The sequence below is a fragment of the Corvus hawaiiensis genome, chromosome 4 (genome assembly GCF_020740725.1).
Source record: "Corvus hawaiiensis isolate bCorHaw1 chromosome 4, bCorHaw1.pri.cur, whole genome shotgun sequence".
NCBI classification, from domain to species: Eukaryota; Metazoa; Chordata; class Aves; order Passeriformes; family Corvidae; genus Corvus; species Corvus hawaiiensis.
This window is the reverse complement of record NC_063216.1, coordinates 74128655-74149331: the sequence shown is the minus strand read 5'-3', so window position 1 is coordinate 74149331 and position 20677 is coordinate 74128655. Positions and strand designations below refer to the sequence as shown.

The 20677-nt window shown below is 41.5% G+C and overlaps 1 protein-coding gene and 1 long non-coding RNA gene across 4 annotated transcripts in view; both read right to left on the bottom strand.

The window, feature by feature from the left end:
- The window catches only part of USP6NL (USP6 N-terminal like), a 112529-nt gene extending 104205 nt beyond the window's left edge, over positions 1 to 8324 (bottom strand). Inside the window, exons 1-2 of one of the 3 annotated variants that reach the window (XM_048300744.1) lie at positions 8220 to 8324; positions 3089 to 3178 (exon numbers count right to left, since the gene is read on the bottom strand). In XM_048300744.1, coding sequence (XP_048156701.1) covers positions 3089 to 3092 — 4 coding nt within the window. In that variant the 5' untranslated portion in view covers positions 3093 to 3178; positions 8220 to 8324. Of the gene's footprint in view, positions 1 to 3088; positions 3179 to 6014; positions 6570 to 7515; positions 7746 to 8219 lie in introns of those variants that run through there. The other 2 variants (XM_048300746.1, XM_048300745.1) reach the window with 2 other exon arrangements.
- A 7768-nt stretch (positions 8325 to 16092) lies between these two features.
- Positions 16093 to 20140, bottom strand: LOC125325349. Its single transcript, XR_007203293.1, has 3 exons — positions 18801 to 20140; positions 17406 to 17439; positions 16093 to 16478 (listed from the first exon to the last, which is right to left on the bottom strand). It is a non-coding gene; the product is annotated as an uncharacterized LOC125325349 (long non-coding RNA).
- Between the last annotated feature and the right edge of the window lie 537 nt (positions 20141 to 20677).

The window sequence follows — 20677 nt, the reverse complement described above, 5'->3', positions numbered from 1 at the left end:
AAGCAGAAAGACAAAGTCAGGGAAAAAATACTCTGTATTATAAGTTGGCACTACATCTTATACATTTAAGGGGAAAAAAATTAAGATGTCAGCAGCTTGTTGCAATAGTGTGCACTAACATTTAGTTTCACTGCAGCAGTTCAAATAATTTCACTGTACTGACCTCTCCTCAAAGGAGAAAAGCACAGGAAAATTCCCAAAAATAAAGAGCTGAGTTTATAATATTAAGAACTTATCACGACACTATACATTTTCTGGCCACTAAATGTTAATATCTGGAGAAAATGCAAATTAAACCAACTCTTTCTGTGGTGGGACATTCTAGGCAGGTTGCATCCACCAGGATTTCTCTGAAAAGTTATCTTTAAATACAAAACAAATCAATAATCCACTTAGCTACACTTAATACTATTACAAACCCTTTAAGGATATTACCTCAGTGTCCTGTAAGACACACAATCAAAAAGCACAATTTCAAATACAAATCTGTCTTACACTTATTTATGAAAACAGACATTTATAAAGCCATTCCACAGAAATAAAAGCCTCCGTTTTAACAGATTTTTTTGTACTGACCTACAACAAACTATCACCACGAACAATGAACTCTGAAATTCTGTCAATGCTCTTCCCCAACACAGGGGAAGATCCAGTACAACAAGGTCCAAACCATGCACTTACACACCTGGTAACTATTTAAAAGGTTAAACAAAAAAAGTAGTTCTTTCATTCACTTTCAAAAAAAACCAAACCAAAACTGATCATTGGCTTAAAAATAAGCATACGTGTGCTTCATAAGTATTAGGATATTAACAGACTTACTTCTACGAGCTATATCAATAAAATAATAAGCTTTATGTAACTGAATTTATATGGTAAACGACAAATATTATATGGTAAAAATTACTTAAGCTAGTGAATAAAGTTGGCAAAAAGCCCAAATAGATATGATCTGCCTGTGAATAAATTTAGGACCGATATTAGAAAACACATTTTTAATCATTTTAAGACTTAAGAGTCTAGCACAGCCCTTCACAAAGAGCAATGAAATATATATTGCATCAAGTACATCACAAGAAAATAATGAGTAGGATTTGATAATGTAGCCTGCACATAACAGCATTCTGGAGTTTTTACTGGCCTTCTGAAGGCTGAGATTACCTCATTTTAGATAGGTTTTTGGTTTGAATAATACTAGGTGATGCACAAGTTAGGAATACTAGAGACTCCCACCATTTTTAACACATCTAGCTATTCCAGGTGCCCACAGATTTTATGGATAAGCTCACATGTACAGAACTATGCAAATAAATGCAGCTTTGTAAGACATGATACATACCTTATTGACTGAGCTATTTAGAAAAGAGAAGCATAAAACTAAGGACTGTGCTTATAGTTCAAGTTTCTCTCAAGTAAACCATAAACTAAGAAATTCAACATCAGCCAAATATAAAACATCTAATCTTCTCTAAACCATATTTTTTTTTAAGTGGCACTTTGTGTTGTGCCCTTGAAGCCCATCACTTAGCACAGCCTTAAGCATCCACTCTACCACAGGAATGCAGCGTCCTGCATTGAAGAACATCGTTTCTCACCACCACAAAAAGTACTGCCAAAACGTTGTCTTGCATTTGAATAAGGGTCTTCATTCTTCCTAATGAACAGCTGAGCCCTCCAGTCTGGAATCAGCTCAAAATCTGACCAAAACCAAGAGTGTTTTGCTCTGCCTGTAAAACCAACATCACCACAGCAGCATCCTGAAGTCACACCTAACAAAGCAACTATGAGTCAGTTATTTGTTATGTTTAAGACTCTACATAAAGTAATGACATCACATGAAAAACTCTGTAAAACAAATGAAGATTCATAAACAGTGTTTGACAAATCAGGATATTCCGGTATTTGAATAACTGCCTGGAAAATTGTCCTCTACGCAATACAGCGAATAGGTTTAAACATCAGAAAGTAAACAAGTGTGAGCAGCAATATGAAAGAAAGTAGAGACACATCTGTATAAAAACTAAAATAGTTCTATCTACACTAGCATGAACCCTATAGTTCAGCAATTCTTTCAGTCCTTTTTTTGGTGTAATTTTTCCTCTGCGGCATTTAGCAAGCATGTCCTTCATCATTCTTTTTTATTTCCAGCTGTCAAGAACAATCATTTTTCATTTAGTTTGACAAGAAATTTAACCAACAATTTTCTTTACTCACTTCCTCCCAGAAACTCAAATGGTCTTATTTTACTAACACAGGATATAATTATCCTGCAAACAAGATGCTTTTTCTTCAGCACATTCAGTACAATTGTGTTGAAGTTGAGCTACATTATAAATACAGTTCCTGTGCAAATGAAGTTTTATCCTTATTTCTACATGAGGCAAGGCCAAGTAACATTGCTGACAAAAGGTGCATTAGGAAGTCTCACATTTGCAAAACTTATGAGACCTTTAAATACTCAAAAGAGCTCACTAAAAAGAGGTTATCTTACCCATCAGATATGACCTAAATCAAAACTTCCGGTGTCTTTCATCTGGTTTTTTCCACCGTAACAGATACTAAGTCACAGTTTTCTATGGCTCAGATCATTCCAATACATGCCAAAATTCCTTTGGGATCAAATCTCTATTCTGGAATTTGAGTAAGATATTTATTTTTTTCCTATAAAATGAAGTCCATTCATTTTATGTTGGATTTTTACCAGTTATTTTAATTCACCAGGCAGTCACAAATTTTGGAGTTCTTAGCAAACCTAAGGCATTTTCCCCTCAGAGTTACATGTTTTATTTATACTGAATAAAACAAACATCAGCTTGTTACAGAACTCAACTTCTTGAAAATGAGACCAGACTACAAACAGAGAAGTCTTACAGAGCACACATCGATTGAAAGATTGCAGATTACAAATGGCATCTGCCAAATCTCAGTTTTATTCGCTTATTTTTACAGGACTGAAGACATAAAACTCAGTATGAATGTTTTTGAGGAAAAACCACCTCCCAAAACCTTCTACAGAAGTACAGTTCTTTTAAACTGCAAACTAAGGGGGGGAGAGGGGGGGGCTTCTGAAAGAAAGATATCTACTTACTCATGACTGGAAACTTCTTTGTATATAATCCAAGACAGGTCTTGAAGCAAGGTATTTTGTTGGAGAAGGTTTCTCAGAGGTATACATGTCCTGAAGGTGGGAGAAAAATAAAAATACAAATAATTTTTTCAACTTCAAATCACTGGAATATATGTTCACATATAAACAGTCTTTCCTACTGTTTTTTCATCCTCTTTGTTAAAAAAAAGAAGGAACACAAAGATATGTTTGCTATGACTGAGGAGCTTTACTGCTTATGGATATATTTTGCAGTTTATTGACTCAAAATGTGCATCTTCTTCTAACGATCACATTATAAACTTGTGTGTTTATATGCCACAAAAAATGTGCAATAAAAAATAATGTTTGTTATCTCTTGGGAACAGTTAAAAACTTAGTAAGTACAAGACTACAATATGGGTATAGTAACTGAAAATTCCAAAGTAGTATTTTCCTTCAGCAATCTCAGCTAGCAAGAGGATGCAGAAAAACACTCTTTGAAATGCAATTGAGATTACTAAACAAGCACAGGTTGGCATGGACATCCAACACTTCCTCCTCAGAAAAAAAACTTGAAAAAGTTACCCTTTCCAGCAACTATAAACCTACAGTTCCATCAGTTCCTCACAGATTTCAAAAAAGGATACCCAAGTAGGGCAGATATGGATTCACTAACAATATGCCTGGCCCTCCCTAAAGACAAATACAGAGGACTTAATCTCCAACAATGACAGCACAGCAAGTACATTTTGAAAAATTTATTATATAATCTCCCTCCTGCTGCTAAAAGCAAGTTTATACAAGTCTGATAGAACAGTTAAGCGAAAGCAACTTCATCTCACAGCTGAGATGAAAAGAAGAAATCCAACATATCTACTAAGCTATGAACAGTTTTCATCTAATACCTGCACAAATAGAGACTATCTGTAAATTAAGGAATATTATGTGATAAATTTCCATTTTTCAAAACCAATTAGAACCTGCTGAACCACACCACCTGTGCTAATCCAGCCAGATAATATCTTGTGCTGACTCAGATTTCAAGTCTCAACTCTCCTGATCTCTTCATGCTTAAAAAAAAGCAAAGCAAAATGCAAAAACACATGAGAAGAGATGCAACTTTTCCTAAATTATTACTTCACATAACATTCACAGATCTACAGCACACAGCAAAGTAGTACAGGAACAACCACAGGACAGCCCAAAAAGGTTCCTTTATCAACTCCTAAAACAATTTTAAAAAAACATAAAATAAACATCAAAACCACACACACCACAAAAAAAAAGAAATCCAGCTGCCAAAAGGAAGCCTTTGGTAAAGCTGTGGACTGAAAATTACAACCAACTTTTTTGCACTGAAAAAGTAAAACAGGGAAGCGACTCAGTAAAGGAAGAAAACAGCTGAAAAAATCCACACACAAACATTTTAAATGAGCAGAGATGAACACAAAGCCATGAGCTGCAATAATCAGTGAAGAAGAACAGTTTAACTGCAGGTCCTGTCAACTTTCCAGGAACGTCTGCTAAATTAAATATTTAAGCACACACAGCCAAATCAAAAATGAAGTATCTGTTAAAACATATCATTAGAACTGCAGCCTTGTCAGCTTCCTCTTGATTACTGGTGTCAAAATTAGCACGTATAACTTTCATGATATTTAATTATTTACTGGGCTAATAACACCTATTATGTTAAGAATATCAACTGGATCAAACAGAGAGACCTCAAACCAGGTCCAAAGCACTTTTGACCACAGCTTCACACTACCTTTGGGCCCAAATTCTTCTGGAATCTTATGCATCATCAACTGGAAGACCAGTCTCCCATTCAACTTGATTTTCCAAAGGCATTATCTCACCTTAGTTTTGTAAATATGACCTAACAATACTTTACCCCTGAGACATCGTGTTACATGACATTTTGTGTCTATGTACAGGAAAAGGCTGTTCATTAGGAAAAAACAAAACAGCAGCTCTGAAAACCACTTAAGGCTAATAATAGCTTAATTATGCACCCTCATCGCTTATAAAAACCTTGTCACGTAACACTGAGGAAATGAGATGGGGATGATACAGAGGCTCTGTTCCACCTAAACGTGTGAAAAGTGAATGTTCCAGCGCACCACAGCAACCTGCCCTCCAACTCCCAGCCATAAAGTGCTACTCCTGTATTGCCTTCAGTGTCCAAATATTTTGTTTAGCCATTGCTAGCATCTTTTACCAAACAATGCAGACTTCTGGTAAATTCAGTCGGTTGTTCTTTGAAATAACACTACGTGTGTGTTTTATGTCATTTCCCTTGTAAATAACTTTTTTAAAAAGCGCAAAGTTTTGTCTTTCATCTGTAATTTTGATTATAGCAATAGCAAGCAGTATTGAAAGTCAACACTACCAAATACCAGACAGTCCCTGCGTTCTATTGCATTGCAATACCAACACTTTTTCCTAGGGATGTGTGTTAGGAACCAAACTGTTTCCACTTTGTTTTCTCAGCCAGCCTGGTTTATTTCAATGCTTGCAGGGTTCTCTCCTGTACAGAAACGCTACCAACTACTACAAAACAGAAAGAGTAAATTACTTGTTGAGTGTCTTTCTGAAAGACACCATCTTGGAAAAACTTTTAATTCAAAACAGTGCCTGACACCCTCTCTGCTTTCCCTTGCAATCAACAAGGCTATAATAAAAAAAAACCCCAACCACCAACCCACCCACACATACCTTTGATCTTTGTCTTTTCCTGAAGAGCTAACCTTTGTATTCCATCCCATGTTTCCTCTACTGACACACATCTACTCACTCTTGGGTGTATCACCTTCAGTAGCTGTGAAACTATTGGCATTTTAGCTGAGACTTGAAAGGAATACCTGCAGCGAGTGAAGCTCTTTGCAACTCCAAATTCACACACACTCATAATATATTCAATTACCTGTTTCCATAGCTGGTGCCAGGTCTCTTTTTTTACCCAATACTCTGTTTCAGGATAATGAGCAGGAGCCAGATTGCAAGCAAATTACAGCATATTGTAACTCTATGCAGTATGACTCTACCTGCAGAAAAGATTTTCCTTTAAGTTGGCAATTAAAGGTTCACGTCTAGCCTCTGTGTGTGTAATTGTAGTATCTGTTTAACTTAGATGCTAAGGAGTTAACATTAAGAATTTATACCCTCAGTTCCCAAGAACCAGGAATCACAGGAGCAGCATGCAACTGCCCTGCTTAAATACACAAAGATAAAACAGTCTAAAGACAGCCTGCCTTGCACAAATCAGTATTTTAGTGTCATTTACCGTCTTCTTTAAACCAAACGTTACAGCCCCTCACAGAAAACAGAGATTTCAGAAGCACTGCGTTTTAGACTTGCACAGATAGCTGGCTGGCAAAACACTAAGTCCGAAATTGGTGGTTTCTGTGCTGTATAATCAGAGGGCAGAGGAACAGCTGGTTAAAAGGCAGTTCTACTAAATACTTATTTTACACTGCATCTCAGCTGAATTAACTTTAAAGTTATAATCAGAAACAACAAAAGTTTAAAAGGAGCAAAACTAAGTCACTTCAGAGCACAGCTATTAAAAAGAACATAACAAAACCCCCTAATATAGCACCAAGCTTCTGAGCATCCCAGCTCAGCAAAAGGCCCAAGACAGCACAAATGCACAATTCACAACAAAGTGAAATTGCCACTGTTTCAGAACCTACACAGAATCACTGACTGGCCACAGATGAGGAAGCACATGGAAGTACAAATGAAACAAGCTCAACGACACACCCTCCTTTGTTCATAGCAGGAATATTTACACTACAAAGCGTTGAGGCAAATCGCCTTTAGTTTCAGGCACTGCTGATTGGCCGCTGCGTTTAATACACACACGCCTGGCAGAGTTGGAGTTTCGACTGTTACACAGCAGCTCTAGATTGCACGGCACGCAGCAAGCTAGAAAACCATAGAAAACAATTATTTAATATCATTATCCTAACTGAAATGATCCTCCACAAGATACATTTGTTGTGAACAGGGCAGATGTGGATTTGTTTTCACTCCACTGTAATTCAGTGAAAGCTGAGAACCAGCTCCCCTCACAGCCAGCTTTCAGTGCAGCTGCCTCCTCCAAGCAGCGAATGGCACAAAGAAAGTTATTCTAGAGCATATGCGGGTGAACAACTGGTAAAGGAGTTTGGAGACAGTGACTTTTAAGTCACCACTTGACTCTCGTTCAGCTGGCAGTTCAGTGGCTTCTGTGATTCTCTACAGGCAGCCATCCACGCCACAGAAAGAACCTGAAACACCTGATAATAACTGGCTCTTTGCTGGCAGTCCCAGCGGAGACGGAGGACTGGGAGAGGGCCATGGAGACCCAGGGCTGAGCACAGCCTGGAGGACGCCCTCTGCCCCAGCCCACCGCTGCCAGCCTGGCACTTCCCACCACATACCTGAAGTATTACCAAAAGCAGAGGAGGGAGCAGGTACAGAGAGAGCAGCGATGCCAAAAAGTCACATTAAAGGGTTCAGCCATCGAAATCCTCCCTACTCCCGACTAGGGCGGCACTGCCGCCTCCCACGTGGACAGAAAAGGGGGGCCTCAAGGAGGCCCCAAGTGTCCGACCTACAGCCGTGACTCCCTCAAGCACACACCCACACACACAGGCCCCCCCAGCCCCACGCTGACTGCGGCCCCTCACGCCGCCAGACCTCACTGCAACCATACAATGGGACCAAGGGCATCTCCACAGGGCTTCCCCCGGGGTCCCCCAGCACTCCCGGCTCCGCCGCGTCCCGCACCCTCCGCAGCCCCCACGCGCCGACCCCTCCCCAGCAGAAAGAGCAGGGGACCTCCAAAAACGCACACACCCCTCCGCTGGGAATGGAACAATCCAAGCACCCCAGCACCCTGCGGGAGCCGGCTCCCGCCACTTCCACCTCCCCGGCCCAGCGAGGGGTGCGCACCCCCCCCCCGGGGGAGGATGGTAGTGCCCGCCTCCCCGCAGCCCGGAGGCACCCGCCCGCTTCAATGGAGGCTCCGGCACGGCACCTCCACACACACCCGCGGCCCCCCGCGCACCCCCGCAATGGACGGGTCCAGCCGGCCACCCCGGGGCCACACAATGGCCGGAGCAAAGTCCCGGCGTGCCCCTACCTTTGCTCGGCTTCCTCCTCTTCCCGGGGCCTCCCTCCCTCCCTCCGCCGCCTTCCCCAGCGGCGCGTCCCTACTCGCTGCCCCGGGACTGGCGGCCTCCGACCAGGAAGTGCCCCGATGTGACACCGCCGCTATGGAAACCCTCCCCGTCCCCGCCCCTCCCACAGGGCTGACCCATCGCGGCCGCCATCTTGGGCTCGGGACGGGGTGGCTGGCCGGGGCTGCGAGCTCCTGTGGGGAAAAACGGGGGGAAAACACCAAAGAGGCCTCGTGTCGCTGAGAAACTCCTTGGCTGTGCTGCATGAGCCACCAAGGTCCTCAGTATGGACACCCATTCTCCTGTGTCCAGTTCTGGGCTCCTCAGTATGACACCAAAAACATCGGGAGCAATCAAACTCGCAAACTTTTACTTTGTAGCACTGGGGGGCAGGCATTACTTTATTCCCAGCTGGAGTGCATAGCAGATAACTCCAGCCACATGCACTCCATTTCCAAAACTTTTCACTCACACATTTTAGCAAACAAGTTAACATTTGTTGGTTCTAAATTGCATAATTCTCTCCATTAATTGCTACTCTATTAGTTATTGGTTTCTTGCTTCTTGTGCTAATTAGCCCACATTTTTCAGCCCTTTTATCAGTTTTTCCCCAGTAGAGTCAACAGTGCTCAGACTGTCATGTCTTTGTTAGTGTCTTCTGGTTACTCCAGTATGTCCTTGGACAGCCATAAATTTTGGATCCTGGGTGTCCTTTGGATCCTTTCCTTTGTTCATTGAAGGTTATCAGGGTTAGTTTAGCAAAACGTAAAGTTTTGGCGATCTAACAATAAGTCTGTCAAAAGAAACTTAGTGACGTGCTGGCTAAAGTGGAAAATGACACTGCTTAAGACTAATACACTGCTTTTGATTGATTAAAACAATTACTTAGAAAAAATTAATTAAGAAAGTGATATAATTTCCAAAACTTCCTCCCTTTGGAAGGGATTTTAATTATTTCTTTCAAGATTATTTCCACTTAAATCCTTGAGTATTTGGCAAGACTTATCGCGGTCGACAGTGTGGCACTGGATGGTAATGACGCCAAGTAACTGGGATCCCTGTCCTGGGATGCAGATATTGGCCAGAGGATCAGGAAAAGAACAGGAACTCTCAGCCTCTGGAGGCAATTCTTGTCAAGTGTGAGGGAAAGATACCTTTGCAAGGAAGACTTTTCAGTGCACCAAGACAAGTGGAACACTATGGAGGAACGTACCCAGTGCCTGAGAGAATTAGCTGTGCTGGAGATAATCTTTTCAGATAACAAGTGATTCCCTAATAATCCAGACAGCGTCCAGTGCAGACAAAACATGTGGTCATGTGCCAAGTCATTAGGAATGTTGGCATGGAAGAAGGGAGAAAAAAAAGTGGGCATTCTGGTTTGGCAGACTCCAGATATACGAAGAAACTATCTCCGCCCCATTGTGGGCCTACATCTCATCCATGGAAAGACTGAAAGAGGATTTCTGGAATTTAAAAAAGGAAATTAAAGAGGGCCACCAGAAACTTTTAGAAGAGCTTAAAAAGGAAATTTTCCTTGCCCTATCTGGTACAGACCAGAGTCTCTGCTATTAGGAGCAGGCTCCTGCTCGAGAGAGAGGGGACACTCTGTGAGGTAACCTGTGGTTTTACCTGCATGGAGAAGACATGAGGAGCTGGGACAGAAAACTCACCTCTGGCCTAGCTGCATGGGTATGTGAGTTGAGAGGAGGAATGACTACCACAGGAAGCTCTTAGAGGATAAATGCCACTCCAGTTTCCTGTGAGCAAGCCCCCAGGCACAAGAGAAGGGATGATGTTATGTCCAAACCTCTCCAGGCCAGGAGGGACAGGGATCATTCACGTAGCCAACAGATTGTCCTCAATGTCCAACATGTAGCCGTTGTCTAAGAACATCAGGAACCTGGAAAACAAGCAGGATTTAGAAATGGAGTTGAACAGAACACAGCTTCACATCACAGAATGGAAATGGAGAACCTCCCCTGTTCCTCCTGGAGTAGGGGACATCCCAGTCCTGAATGAGGACAGGATGATGATCCCAAACTCTCTCTGTGCTCCCCAAGGCAAGAGAGAGGCTGCCCAAATGCTTCCCAGCAGCATGGTCCCAGACAGGCCCTTTCCCTATGCTCCAAATTCCCTCCATGCCCCAGCCAAGGGAAGTAAAGTAAAACATTTAATTGTTCCTTCTTTCTACAAGAAAAGTTATTTTTGGAGTCTTTGGGACAACACAGCAGGACAACTTCAAGACTTGAACATGTAGAGCTGCACACAACTCCAGGGCAACACCCGCAGCCAAGTGAGAGGAGGAGAGTCCCTGGTGCCTGTGGGGAACAGAGAGCTCCAAGGGGCACCAGGAGCTCTGAGGTGGCGTCCCACAAGCTGGATAAGACACCCACTTAGTGCCATGTGCCTCTGAGTAACAACTCCAGGCCCTGGAGCTGTACAAAAGGTGCAGAACAAGGGATCAACATTACAACCAGGAGTAAATTTGCAATATGAGTAGTAAATTCCTCCCATTTTCATTCATTAAACACAGATCAGATAGCACAATTTACAGCTGATCCAGAGTGATTAAATCCTTTATCAGTCTCTTCAGGAAGACCACAAGCCTTTATTTTAATAGACCAGAGCAGCTCTGCAACTTCTTTATTCCCAAAAAAGCTGCTCCAAAACTTCAATATTTTATAAGCTTAAATGCACGTATCTGCTATACCACCTGCTGGGTTTGCTTTCGTTTATTTTCCCCAAAATGAAAGTGGTGGGTTTCAGGTGTTACTTCCAGCCCATCCCTTGCCCTGATCATGTCATCGACATTTCCAGGAGCTTTGCAGAACTGATGATTTAGGCAGAGGTTTGCCTGCACTTACGTGGGAACATCAGCCCCAAGGAGACACTGCATTACATAGGAAGGGCTGTATTAAAAGCAGGAGTCGGGTGGGACTTGGAGCAGGAGGGTTTGCCCTTTGCTTCACTATTTCTGGCTGCCTAAAGGACTGTTTTCCTTTTGGTTGGGATTGTTCGCTTGCCCTCAGCCAGTCCTATTGTCCACAAGCTCTGTTGGTTTGTTGAGGTTCAGGTTTCACCCATTCAGGCCTCTCTTCCTGCTTTTGGTGGCTCCTGCCATGGGAATCAGACTTGAATGTGTGCAGTGCTTGCTGCCTGATGAAAGGGGCTATTTCTGTCCCCTCTGTCTGTCAAGACAGATTTTCTTAATTCTCCTTCCTTTTTTCCCAAATTTTCTGTCTCTTCTAGCATTTTCTTGCCTTTTCCCATTCACCTCCTTCTGTCTTATTCTGTTATTTCAATATTCTCTCATTTCTTTCTCTCTCTCCTTTTATATGTTGATTTAACTTTCAGTATTCTTTATCTATGAAAACTACACACAGAGCAACATTTAATACACTTACACAGTACAAAACTTCTTTTTTTAAAGGTCTTAATACCAAGTAGTTTTTCAGTGAACTGAAAAATATCACAACACCAAAAATGTGTCACTTACCTGTATATCCCATGTCATAGAACTTCCCAGATATCCTTTTCTATGTTGAGTACACAAACAATGCACGATTGGCTGTCCACAGCAAATGCAAAATCCAGAAAGCCTGGCTGAAGAAGGCACGTGTGGCTGTATCTAAACTGAAGCACGGGATGGGCTTTAGAACATGAATCGGGATATTTTTCTGAACCTGAGTTTTAGATTCTTGTTAACAGGATTTCATCCTGCTCCCGCAGGAGGATGCAAAGGGATTTGGTGAAAGAGAGGGAAAAGCTATAATCAAAACATACAGCTTTCAAATCAAGGAAAAGTAGAACATAAAACAGGAGAAGAAAAAGAAGAGATAAGACAGACTATTAGGTCTTATTGGCAATGATGCTCAACAAAACATCAGCTTCATCTTTTGTGTGCCTTATTGTGATTTTCCAGGAGAGCAGCTGAAAGATACATTTTTGTAAAGTGCAGATCTGATGTAGAGTTACAGTAAGACAAGGAACCAGGAATCTCATGACAGTATTTAGAGAGTCAGCGCTCAGAGCACAGTCACAATTAAAGTTTATTATCACTCACTCATAACCACCAGAATGTCAAAAGCAGCTCAGAGTTAACAGAAATAGAATAATTTTTTAGACACAAACAAATCTAAAAGCCTCAAAGGGAATTATTTTCATGAAGTTACAAGCGAATGAAAATGGAAGCCTGTAATAAAATGTGTCGATACTCTGTGCTGTGATAGTATATCCTGCAAAAGGTGTAATTACTTGTCTAATGTAGTGCAAAAGTTAAATCTTTATGACCTTTTCCATTTGCTGCTGAAACCAGCAGAAAGAGAAGTGTGAATGACTGATGGAGCAGAAATACATTCAGTTCGTTCAGGTAAAGCTGCTTGTGAAAGAACAAAATAATTTTTTTCCAGCAATGTGATATTTAGGGTCTTTTCCCAGCTCCGCTTCATGTAGAATTTATGTAGCACAACGTGAAGTGGGGGATGCAACTTGGACTTTGCATTCAAGCACGTTCTTCCCCCTCTGCCTTGAGCCATCTGTGTTCGGTCAGCCTCCTGTTCAGGGTAAAGCAGCGTGAAGGTTTCCTATGAAGCCTTAACTGCAGGAATAGCTTGCCAGGGACATGGTAGTCCTATCGTGCTTATCTTTTCCCTAACCAAGCCCATATGGCAACCGTAGAGTGAAACAAGACAACGAGAGGGTGGCCAGGCTCCCTCAAGCTGTTTCACACCCATAAGGAACAGAGTTCATTTCTCAGGGAAGGGCCATTGCTGCGTTTCCCAGGGCCAGGCTCCCCAAACACAGGGACACGAGGTTACTCACATTCCTGGCCGGTGAAGAAGGTGTGCTCATAGATCCTGCTGAGGCTGGTGTTTACACCAGGTGCCCCGTTTCATCCTGTAGGGAAGCCAAGGTCCCTGTACACAGCCACCAGCACTAATAAAGGCACCCCTCAGCTTTGGCAAAGAAAGCCAGCTTGAGGCTGTAAAGCAGGATGAAGCTTCCCAAACTTTCAGCAAACACCTTTGAAGCATAAACATGCTTTATCCTTTTTATGCAAGGAAGAGCTTTCTGAAAGGTGAGGCACCAACTACCAAATAACAGGCTGTTTTCCTCAAAGTTTCCTTACAGTCCAGTAACTTACTATCACATCCAGAGATATTTCTCCTTTTGTAACCTCAAGATAATAAGCAGGATTCAATATGACCACACTTCATCTCGATCAACATCATGAAAGGTGGATTTTCTTAAATACTGGGTTGAGGGGAAAGTGAATTTGTGCAAGGACACACATACCTTGAGATATATGAGCCAATCGGCTTAAAATGTTGTTTTGCCCTGACCTGACAAGCCTTGCTGTCTGGCAATGCATAATCTCTTTTAATGTACTCCCCGGAAGGTGATGGCTGTTTGAAAACCCTTCTGAACTGCAGTTTATCTCGATGGCTGACACCTGAATAGAAGCTACACAGCTCTGTGGAAGCCCCAAGACAAGCAGGTATTAATAGGAGTCTGTGTTGATTCAGGAGACAAATGGATAAGGGGAGACTCTGAATCAACTTGTTACAGGTTTTGTGAAGAAGTTTAAAAAATTGTGTGTTGAGGATTTTGAAGCAGACACTGCCAATGGAGACACCTACTTCACTGAATAAAGCCACAAGGCTTTGTCCTACACATCAGGATGTTTTCCTAAGAGCATGCTGCTCTCATTCATCTCCGTCAGAGTGATTTCAAGTTGTGCATTTAAGACTCAAGTAAGCTCCTTTGCAAACACTCTTGAGAATAGGATCAAAATGGGAAGAGATTACATGTAATCTAATTATGTTAGGTTCCATTTGAAATCCTTCAGTCTAAAAATTAAAAGAATACGGCACAGCTTTGCAATATGCTGTAGTTCACATGGAAGTGACATGAGCATGTGGAACTGAGGCAACATGTGAGAAAATATCATGTGTTGGGTATACAGTAGTGTTTGCTTTAAATAATCTAAACCTCGGGACTAGAATGGTTTGGTGAACTAAAAATAAATTCCAAGAACTTTATGCCCTCTGTCATTAATGTGACACTGGCCTTTGCCTTTTATTGTCTGGCCACAGCTTATATGAAAAAGCTGGTGATCAAGAGATCTATATCAAAAAGGCAACATCAATCATGATGCTGGTTAGCAAGGTTGTGCCTGGGGCAGCACTGACCCTGAAGATTGGCAGCTGCTCATGGGACAGACAGTGAATCTGTCTGCTGAGTCCTCTGTACATTTACACCATAATCACCTTCTGGTAAGGGCTGTAAGAACATTCATAGTCACTAGAGATTGCTTTGAGTAATTCATTTTCACATTCTTTCAAAATTACACAAGTGAATTAAATGAGCAGCTGTCGGATAAGAAGCAGTAGTTTCACGGAAATTGCACCACCTTGTGATCCACACTGAATCAAGCCTCAAATTATGTATTGAAAGTCTGATACTCACAAGTGCTCCAAATGTGCTTGGAGGGAGGACCAAGAAACCCTGAGGTCTCACTCCCCTCATTCACTGAGTGCTTGCAGGTGATCTGGGGGCAGGCTCTACTTCCCCTCTGTATCACCACTAATGCTCCCAACCCATGTGTGATCAAATTTAGAGCTGAAATATGTTTCATTTGTCAGTTAGGTTTTGGGATGGAGGCTGTCCTTCCTAAACTTGAACTTGAGCACTACCCAACTTCATAAACTGTTCTGTGAGATTCCTTAAAACTGGGATTGTAGAAAGTTCTTCAAAATGTCTTGTCCAGTTCTATTTCCGTTATTCTGAGTTATGTCTAAACTGGATTCATAAAACAGGTTATTTTCTCCTTTTGAATTCAATCTATGAGTTTAAGAATTTTCTACGAAATCCCCCTAAGAAGGGGAAGGTCAGATTTCTCTTCAGATTTTCCTGTGATTTTAGAAAATGGATCAACCTGGAAAATGCAGACCTGCATTTTGCCCTCCACCACAGGATTCACGTTCTAATTCCATGTAAGTCTATAGATCATTTGCCAAGGATATTTCTTGCCCAATTCCAGACATTTGGGCACGTCTTGATCTCATGTTGTACTCTGGGTCTGATCACAGAACAGCAGCAGGGGAAACCTTGTGTTATGGGCTCCACAACCAAAAGAAACAAATACAGTTTAAAAAATGAAATAAGTTCTGTAGCAGTTGCTGGCCAGATGGTATTGTGAATTGTTATAATCTATCAGCAAAACAGAGGAAGGAAGTGTTTTAAAGCAAGATTATATTATTTTCCCTAAGTTCTTATTATGAAATCTTCCTGAAGTGAACTTTCAAAACTTGAAAACCCTTCCAGAGGGAATGAATGGAACAGGGCAAACCGGAGACTTGCTGGGGAGTAGTTAAATACAAGGGAGAAGAATAGTATGCCAGTGAAATAAAAGAAGAATTCATTACCAAGTTTTCAGTTTGGGAAGACAAATGAAGAAAAATACAAGTAACAAAAAGAAAGGGGAAAAAAAAGTACATAAAAATATATGCTGTTTCTGTCCTCTTAATAATTCTAGATTGGAAAGCACCCAGGGTCTTCCCTCCCACTGGAGGGAAATAAGCCTGAAAGCTGAGAAAGCAGATAAGGCCAGCAGTGACATATTCACTCTGTAGGGAAGCTGCAATATGTAGCAACTTACTGCCAGCAAAGTGCCTTGAGATCCTTAAGAAAAAATGCTGGGAAAAATGCATTTTATTCTTGCTGTCATTTAAGAAACAAAATACATTTGAAAACCATGAGAAAAAATGTGTCTTAAATGAAAACGACCCCTGACCATTAAGTACACTCCAGTCAAATAAAACACATCCTGTTTTTGTAACTTTTTTATACACAGCAGATCCTGGTCTGTATAGGCTCTTTCCAGCCAAGGATTTGACCCATAGTTGAATTTTTATTAGAAGCAGGGGAGGAGGTAATGGAAAATACATGGTGCTGCTGCTGCCTCAGTTAAGATAAAGGGTGAAATCTGAATTTGGGAAAATGCAGAAAAAGGAGTAAGTCCATTGTATTGTATCTCAACTAAAGTTAGTTGGTACAAAGAGTTTAGAAATCCTCTGGCAGGGCAAACATAGCTACAGTATCAGTTACTTAAATGACACAAAATGCATCACCTAAAATACATCCTGGACTTCCCATGTAGACAAGAAAATATGTCACACAACCTGCATCAGCCTTTTCTTGATAATTTTGTTCTGGAACATCTGCAATGAGATAGAGAAGCACAGTCATGTTGTGTCCTGCAGCTCTTTTCCATGGGAAGAAGGAATCATTGGTCACCCCCCTGCCCCATACCCTTATTGTCCATAAAGAAATCATTTTTAATTCTTGTCTAGATTTTCTGGGAGAGCTGGGAAAAGCCTGGTATGTGCAGAGGCTCCAGGCAAGCCTTAGATGAACGGGGCCACAGGTGTAATCTAACCACTGGTTTTGTGAGACTGCTTATCCAGAGCTCTGAGCTCTGTTCTACGGCCCAACTCCTGCAAGAAGTCAGCAGAGAGGATCCCTTCCTCTGGTATCCCCTTTGGGTGGGATGGATCTCACTTAACCTTAGGTTAAGGTCCCTGTGTCAACAGTGTATGTGCCTGTGTGTAAACCAGGTGTCAGGGCTCCCATTCTGGGGGCTGGAGGGCACTCAAAGGGCTGGAGGGCACAAGACAGCTCATTATACAACACTTAAAGGTGACTGGATTGATGCCACCCTAAGCCCCACTGTCCAGACTTTCATTGATTACACTGGAAAATTGCTCCATAAGTCCTTGCTCAGATCTGATCACCAGTGAGTTAGTCTGGAGCCCTCTCAAGCTAACAAGCCCCGGTGCCTCCTGGCCGCGCCGGAGCTTCCACAGCCACCTCACAGGTCAGCACCTACGTGCAGACACCTAAATTTAGGTGTCTTAATCTGCGTGCTGAGTCTAACCTTTACATTAGGTAAATGAATCTGCTTCCAGACAACTTGCTAGAAACACAGGTTTAAAATCCAGATTTGAATGACTTTGATGAAGTAAGTGGAGAGAAGTGTTTGGAAAATATAATCTCAAGTGCACTGAGAACTGAATATAAACCAGTACAAAAACCAAACAGGAATCTGCTCTGTCTGTGTGGTATCGAGTCTTTAAATATATACTTACCTCCTACTCAGCTGATCAGGTGCCAGAACAGGATCTGCATTTGTAGAAAAAGATCAGACTCATTAGTCCTTTTCAGGATTATAAAGTTGTTATCTATTTTTGAGTAGAAAAAACACACTTTGTTCATCCATACTCATAAGAAAGTGTTTACATTAAAGATTCTTAAAGAATCTTTAAACTGAAAGATTCTTGGTATTTCTGTTGCAAATAAGAATCGAGGATTTACAGATTGTAGTGTTTTCAGGTGGTAGCATTGTGTGTCCATGTGTTAAACACTTGGCATTTATACAGAGCACAAAACATTAGACAGTCTATTTTTGCCAGAGATGGGCCATGTAACTGCATGTTTTCAATGCTTATTAAAGCATTGTCATACAATGACAATGAGTGTCAGACAAATACCTTGCAATCAGGCAGCACTCCAAATCTGCTCCTGTGTTCACACTAGATATTGCTGATAATTATCCTCTTCCCAATCATATTATCATAGGAAACATAACTGGAAGGGACACTGAGATGGGCTCATCCACTCCTACCTATGCATTCTCCTACCCTCAGCTGGATCAGCTGCACCTAAAGTTTTTAAGTTAGTACACTTTTTAAAACTGTATTAAAATAATACCTTGTTCTTTATGGGTTTTGTTGCAGGATTGGACATTGCTTGATTTCCTTTTGGGGGATGGGAATTGGATCAAAGAAATAGGTCAAAAAAACCTCCACATTTTTTGGTATAGTTGTAATCTTGGACAGAATGCAGCTACAAATTACCTGCATATACAAAGAAAGGAGACTGGTTTTTTTGTTCCAGCTGTCATGTTTGAACATAACTGGAAAGGGAACAGTAGAACTTGAGGATATGGAGAGGAGAATTATTCTTCATCTAAAGCCTGCCTCTTCCTACAAAGAGTAATAAAGTCTTCTAATGATAATAACAGGTGTCCAAAAGCCTGAATCTATTTCTATGACTTGACAGAGTAATGTCAAGTCATGCAGGTCTAATAACAGGAACAGAACCAAATTACCCCCTTGGATGCATGTTAGTCTTTTTTTACAAATGAGTGGAAGCTGTAGGTGTGCAGCTGAGCAGGATATAGTTCAGAGCCTGCAACATTCCTCATAACTGAACCCCTTCCCATGGTGAATCAGTGTGAAGCTATAAAAAGAAAATGGGGTTTCCTCGAGACAAATTCTAATCCCTGCTCGAGCAGATGGAAGAAACTGACAGAGAGCTCAGTGTGTTACAGGAGAACTCCCTCAGCACAGGTCAGATCCTGAGGTGGCCTAGAGCTGATATAGTGAAGAAACAAGAGGGCATCAAAACATCTCATCAATGAGGCTGTGAGCAGCATTAAAACCAGCATTAGACTTGCTCCAGTTTAGCATGTGGATACCCACCTTTAGTTCCTAAACTTGAGATCTGGGGCAATATTTTCAACATAATATTGCAAATGTCCCTCTGTGTACTCTGTCTGTTTTACTCCTTAAATCTGCTTTAAAAGGAAGTTCAGAAAAAAGAAATTAACTCTAGATGCTCTGGCTCACACCTATACTGAGAGCAATCCCCATTTCTTGGGGAACCAGGTCTCAGATGGGGAAGAAGCAAGCCATGAAAGCAGCTGCCAAGGCAGGAGTGACAGCCATCCCCACTCTGCAGTGCTGGCTCAACAGTCACCCATGTTCACTGGTTGGTTGTTCCAGCCCCTGTGCTCAGAATCTCTTACATCAGCTTCATTCCACTCCTGGGACTGTTACTCCAACAATCCTCTTTTCAGTGTCTCTTCTCATTTCTCTCTTCTTTCTGTTTTTGTTCTCAAACTGACTCTTACATGACCAAGGTACTGCATAGCCTACGTGCTTGCTCTCAAATTGCAACCTGCACTTTACAAACACATTCAGCTGCTTTTCTCCAGCTCTGAGCTTTTTTTGGAGCAGGGAGTACAGTGTCTTCTGGGGAGAGCCTTGTACTTTCTCAGCCTTAGGCACTGGTGTAATAAACATGATTTACCTTCTTAATGTCTCTGTAATTTCACTTCTATAGATTGGTCCAGATCTAGACAACTGATTAGTGCTAACGTGCACTGAAGAAAAGTAGTTGGTCTTCCAGTATCAAAAAGCTGTGCAATTATGTACCTCTGTAATTTTGGGAGCACTGGGGATCCAACATGCTGTCTGAATTCCTTTTTGTACTTCCATGGCTCTGAGATTGCACAGATGATATTATCACAGAATCACAGAATGAGTTGGTTGGAAAGGACCTTAAAGATCATCTAGTTCCAACCCAGTTTGGATGGCACTGCATATCCCAAAGCTGAAAGTAGGTCTTCATGAACTGTCATGAATTGCCACTAGCGTCAGTGCTGGAGAATTGCTGTGCCAGGTCCAGCAAACCGGCAGATGGAATCCTGATGACAGTGAAATCCATAAGAACCCAGCCACCAGCTTCAAATAGAACTGGGATTCAGCTGTGTCTTGGGGTGCCTTGCAAAGTCAGAAACTCTTCCATCCTCAGCAATTCAAATGAAACATTGTGCCACTGTCAACAACCAAATCTGTATGTTCATGAAAAACGTGAAGAACTTGAAAAACTTCACAGCCACAATTAATTCATATAATCATATTTCATTTGTCTCAGATGTCCAAATACATGCTGTTCATCTCCCTGAAGGTTTCCTGCTGGGAATAGTAGTGCCAGCTGAGGCACCCAGGTTCCTAGAGCTTAACATGCCAAGCACAAAAGGTACTCCTGAAACAAGAAGAAATTTAAAAAAAAAATCATAGAATATCCTGAGTTCAAAGGGACCCACAAGGACCACTGAAGTCCAAATTTAAATGAATTTGCTACTTAGGAATGGCCTTCTTTTGCCTCCTCCAAAACTACACATATAAACACTGATGAAGGAGAAATGCAGGTGGCCATGTTTAAAAATAAGTGATAAATTAAACTACATTATTTCAAAGAGACCTAACCAAACCCTCGTATTTTGCATACTGTTCAGATCTAATTGAACAAATCATGTACCCAGATTTAAGTAAATTAATGTCAGAGGGATTAAGCAGGATGTAAATTGAGGAAGCATTTGATTTCCTTGCCTCTGATGAGAAGAGAGGGGAAAATCAGCATGCACGTCTCTCCTGCTGTCTTGTGAAGCCCAAGCCTAAATTTCTCATACAAGTGGAGTGAAAAACTGAAAATAAAAACAAAGATAATCGAGTCAGTCAGCTGTTTAAAATAAATGAAACTCTAAAAATTCACTAATGGGATTAGTTCATTG